General features: G+C 36.2%; 1 protein-coding gene across 1 annotated transcript in view; it reads right to left on the bottom strand.

Moving 5' to 3' along the window:
* Window positions 1–5,764, bottom strand: part of LOC113407010 (cullin-1) — an 83,036-nt gene that overhangs the window by 18,438 nt on the left and 58,834 nt on the right. Inside the window, exons 8-9 of the mRNA XM_026654064.2 lie at window positions 4,289–4,451; window positions 1,694–1,824 (exon numbers count right to left, since the gene is read on the bottom strand). Of these exons, the coding sequence (XP_026509849.1) occupies window positions 1,694–1,824; window positions 4,289–4,451 (294 nt within the window). The remainder of the gene's footprint in view (window positions 1–1,693; window positions 1,825–4,288; window positions 4,452–5,764) is intronic.

The raw sequence follows: 5,764 nt of genomic DNA, 5'->3' as shown, positions 1-5,764 counted from the left end.
AGAACAATTTCACTGCAGATTTGACAAAACGCAAAGAAGGTACCAATGTGAGATTTCTAAAGACAGCTACAGCACTCGACCCAAGATTTAAGAATCTGAAGTGCCTTCCAAAATCTGAGAGGGACGAGGTATGGAACATGATTTCAGAAGTTTTAAAAGAGCAACACTCTGATGGGGAAACTACAGAACCCGAACCACCAAAAAAGAAAGCCAGCCTTCTGCTGGTGGCATTTGACTCAGATGATGAAAACGGACATGCGTTGGTGCACACTGCTTTGGATTGTTATCGAGCAGAACCCTTCATCAGCATGGACGCATGTCCCCTGGAATGGTGGTTGAAGCATGACGGGACATATGAATCTTTAGCGCATCTGGCACGTAAATATCTTGCGATGCCGGCTAAAACGGTGCCATGTGAACACCTGTTCTCACTTTCATGTGACATTGTAAACAAGAAGAGGGCAGCATTATCTCCTGCAAATGTAAACAAACTTGTTTGTCTGAGCGATTTGCTGAACAAGAAGTAGGACTGAGTGGACTTGCAGACTCTAAAATTTTACATTGTTTTATTTTTGAATGCAGGTTTTTTTGGTACATAATTCTACATTTGTAAGTTCAACTTTCATGATAAAGAGATTGCACTACAGTACTTGTATTAGGTGAACTGAAATACCTTTTTTTTTTTTTTACAGTGCAAACACTTGTAATAAAAAATATATAGTCAACACTGTACACTTTGTATTTTATGTTGAAATTGAAACCAATATATTTGAAAATGTAGAAAACATCAAAAATATTTAAATAAATGGTATTCTATTGATAACAGTGCAATTAATCTTTTTAATCATGCGATTAATCGAGATTAATTTTTTTAGTCGCTTGACAGCCCTAGTTTAAAGTTATTTAAATACTATTTGGTGAGGCAATCTCAACCTCTGTGGATTGAAGTCAGGTGCCTCATTACATGATTTCTGTACAATTCCAATTATGATTAATCAGCACTACTTTCTTTACTAAGAAGATTGTACTAGTAAATTGTTGTAGATGGAGGATATGAGAGAGACAGATGGGCAAGGCAATATATTCTAATAACCAACTTCTACTGGTGGAAAGGATAAGCTTTTGCGCGCTACAGACTTGAAAAGGAGCTCTGTGAAGCTCAAAAGCTTGTCACTTCCATCAACAGAAGTTGGTCAATAAAAGATATTACCTCAATCACCTTGTCTTAATTTTCTATAACCACATTCAGCATACATAATACTGTACACATCAGGTACAAAAGGGCAAACAAATTCATTAAAAAGCTTACAAGTCAAGAGGCACAAGTACATATGATGCTATACAGAGTAAAGAATATGTGATCATTAGACCTAGAATGCTTCTTGAAATGGCATGTTTCATGGTTTTTGAAAGGGAGGAATTTATTGAAAGGGTTAGTTCACGCAAATGGGTCAACATAAAAGAAGGAACAAATTGAGCAGTGGGCGAAGGGGAAAAGAAGGAGGTTGGCAAAAAAAATAGCAGTAATATAGTTGTACTGCAGTTATTTTATTTTCAACCTACTGTAACCATTTAGTCCCCAGCAGTTTTATTCTGAAGGAATATACACACACAGGACTATCAGATGCATTCACCTCTCACAAAATGAGCTGTTAGCAGTCAGATACAAAACTACATCTGAAAAGATACTTGCATTTAAAGCAGCTTCTCCACATTTCTCAATAGCAGCTAGACCCTGATTATGAATGTGTGTTTCCAAGAGTTTTTTCAGCTCTCCGAGGCCATCCTGGATTCGAGATACAAGGTTATACATGCGTCCCAAGTCTGGAAAAAAAAGGAAGACAATCTCTCTCATCTGTATTAACACTAGGGTTTCCTTTCTCCCAACACCCCAATTCTGCATTTTTCAAGTGACCAAAGAACTGAGCCACACATTCGTCAACATATGCATACTTGCAAGTATTATCACATAACAAGCCAAACAATTTACACTAAACAATTCCAGAGTGGTGCAAAGAACTAGATGGCACTGAAGGACAAAAACTTGCTAAAATTAAAAATATTCTGATTAAACTACTTCTTACTTCTAGTACACTTACACACAAATCAAGAACAAAGATCAAGATATAAACTACAGTAAATGTTAACTTATGTCTAGTTTTCATAAAGTTTCTACATTTGAGAGGAGGTGTCATGTCATACAACTTACTTTAAACTTTGAGTATGTAAATTAGGCCTTTTTGCATCCAAGTCTTCTACAATACATACCACTGTTTCAGCACCACCAGTAGGAACAGTGGTGGGAGTGCTAATGTAGCGTGGGCTCCAGCTGGCCACCAGCATAAGCACTGTATTCTGTAATCCTGCTCAGAGCAAGTATGGTACTTAAAACTCAGGAACCACCTGCAGCCTTCTTTTCTTTTAAAACACGCTAATGCTCCCACTGGTGGGAACAAAACAGCGTTAGCAACCGTGGGAAATCTGAGGCAAAAAAACCAAGTGTAGGCATGGCCTTGGAGTGAAACCTGAAAAAGTTAGTTATCTGCAAATTTTGTTACAGAGGAGTGCTACTGCCTCCCCAACCCCTTGTTTCAGGGGGAAACATTCAATGACTGCGAAGTTTCAGTAAATTCTATATTTTGTTTTATAAGCCCAACTAAAAAGAAAGGGATGATTGTCAAGAGCCCCACTACAAAACTCAAGGTCACAGGATGAAAAACAATGTGCTCCTCATTGTCCTCCTCTGAACAATTTATTAGAAACCTCAAATTACTGGATGTTAAATAAAATGGAGAGATAAGACAGTAGGATTGCTTGCTAATACCAAAATACAAAACACACAAAAAATGGTGCCCTTTACTGCTCCTTTATTATCATGTGGAGCAGTAGTGACTCCTATATTAACAATGGCTAACCCTTTCCATTATAACTATTCTCAGTTACTTATAACTTGGTGAACTTTCAGGATGATATATAAAGACTGTCTCAAACTTATTCTGAAAAAGTTTCTCTGAATAGTTTTATATATACACGTCAGGAATATCGGATCCTCAGTTCCCTCTTTTGTTTCAGGAGCCTGGTAAAATCTTTGGAGGACCTGAACAGTAATGCTATGTGAGAATGTAACTCATGCTGTTGCTAGCCATATCCCAAAAGTAAGGGAACAAGGGTTGTTGCATTAGATTGTCTATACTTGGAAGTAAATGGAAAACAAATGCAACAAGCTTGCTGAAGCTTTCATGGATTTATAAGGTAATTTTTCCTAAGTCATCTTATATCCTGTGTCCAATAAAGATAATTATTTCCTGCATTAATTCTACTGATGTGCCTAGATACCCGCTGACTAATGCACACCATGTCCTGTATTATTACTTGCATAACATGTTTAAGCAATTACACAACACTTCAAGAGTGAGTGGTCTGTAATACAGTGTGCCTAACATACCTTATATATGGAGGACCTCAAAGGCAGCATGTTTCCAGGAGATGAGCTATAAAGAATATATTACGGTGTGTAGCTATATAAAGTTTTCATTGCTGAGTTTAAAGATAATCTAAAATAGTTTGCTTCAATGTTTCATGAGGTTAGATCCAATGACTTGAGACTTGACTGGGCTAGATACAGATGATTTATATTAAGCTTGAATTCCCGGTTAATGCGGCTGTTTCTAGCCATGCTGAGTCACAAGACACTGGAGCTTAAAGCGATCAAGGAACAATTATTGTCAGTTATGCAAGTGGAACCAGTTTAAGAGGAAAGGAAACTTAAAATGGTAGCTGTTTAAAAGCTGCTCAGAGATTTAGAATCATAGAGGTCGGTAAAATTAATGCACAGAGACTGGTGAGGTGGATAAAGATGCACGCTAAATGTTTTAATATCCTTTGGCTATTTATTCCTCAAATTCTCTCTCTCAGCTCTTAGAGTCTCCATTTTAGATTATCAAGTGAAGTTTATATTCATTTCTAGAAGCATCACTTCAGACCCATTTCCTCTAATAAAAAGGATCTCTTTTTGCCTGAATGAAAACTACTTGTACCTTATCATGCAATCATTTCCCCCCTTTTTCTTATGCATTCCATCTGTGACTCTAACCAGTATTTTGAGAAGCCACCAACTTGATCCTATGGATTTCATTTTATTAAAATTTCCCATTTCTCAGATTTTCAAATTTCTTTATTTACTGTTAACCCCAGCAAAGACATCAAAGTTAGCAATATTATGATCACTAGTACCATTAAGGAGCATCATCTCTGAGAAACTCCCAAACTGAAATTTGAACCAACTCACCTTCATTTTTGTCAGCATCCAATAAGTTCTGAAACTCTGTATGAAAAATCTCCAAGTGTTTTTCAATAAGTACTTGCTCGCATTTTCGTGCCAATTCATCCTGCGTGCTTTCATGGAGATAAACCTGAACTCTACGCTGTTCCTCCAAAAGACGAGCTTCTGCCTACAGAACAAAGATACATGTACTAACGTATAACAGCCGAGATAGAACAGCAGTAAAACTAATGATTACAGTGTAAACAGAGTTAAAAAAAAAAAGTATGTTGATATAACATTATAGTTGTCTAGTTAAATACAGAGAATATAGTTCTTACAGGAAAAATAGTGTGACTCCTTTTTATTTATATGTAATATTGTGTGTTCGTGTTCATGTCATTAATTTTATATCTTAATCTGTTGAAACGGAAAAACGTCACTGAGAAAATATTTTCATCCTATGCTGCTGAACAGCAAAAGTTTTCAAAAAAAATGAGAAAGCAACCAAGGCAGAGCACCTGTAGAGTTTAAGACATCAGGCTTTCCAGTGCTCTGTTAAAAAATAAACATGAACAGAAGGTCCTCCATACTTACACAAAAATTAACAGACAAAAATAGACAATTTTACAGTATGTGCACAACATGAATTAATTTGAGTGTTCATAAATATACAGGATTATTAAAACATTCCAAAATTCATAAACTGCACCAGCATTTATTTTGACCCATGGAGCCTTCCACATATATGTTTCTGCTGATCCAAAATCCTAACTATCACTAGGGAAATAGTGTTTATTCCAAAATGTAAAACTGAATTTGTTTATACAGCCACCAATTTATCTCTATTTTGTTTGTAGAATGTGCTCAAGGTTCTCTTTATGATCAATCTGTAAGAACAGTATGTTAGATGATGGGACACGTGTGGCTCCCCACTGCAGATTACTGATATTTTTATTTAAAAAAATCCATCACAATAGAAGGGAAATTAGAAGACAAGTTTATTCATATTCCTAATACTTAAATGTATGGACTAAGCATGAAAGACAACATTAGAGATAAGACCACACTGAGTTTTAAACCTACACACTAGACAGACAGAAAGTCCTTGTATAAAATAAAATTTTCCAATTATGCAGACACTAGTCTTTAGCTAAACCCATTTCTATAAAAGGTATTACATACTCATCATTTCTTCTGATGACATGCATGTGGATAACAAGCTTCCACAGTTACAACAGTAAGGTTTGAAAATATTAAAAACAAAATCAAGAATTTTGGAAAGGATATAAAGCCCCATGGCTTCAGGGGAAAAGCCAATTTCAAGCCAGTGGGGATTTGGAATCAACCTTCCCTACCAGCAAATTATTCTTTAATTGCCCAATTGCAAGGTTTACTGCACCTTCTTCTGAAGCATCTGGCAGGGCCGGCTCCAGCGTTTTTGCCACCCCAAGCGGCACACACACACACAAAAAAAAAAAAAAAAAAAAAAAAAAAAAAAAA

The sequence above is a fragment of the Terrapene carolina genome, unplaced genomic scaffold (assembly GCF_002925995.2).
Source record: "Terrapene carolina triunguis isolate 2854851 unplaced genomic scaffold, T_m_triunguis-2.0 Scaffold179, whole genome shotgun sequence".
NCBI classification, from domain to species: Eukaryota; Metazoa; Chordata; order Testudines; family Emydidae; genus Terrapene; species Terrapene triunguis.
The sequence above is the reverse complement of the archived record's forward strand: the minus strand, read 5'-3'. Positions and strand labels throughout refer to the sequence as shown.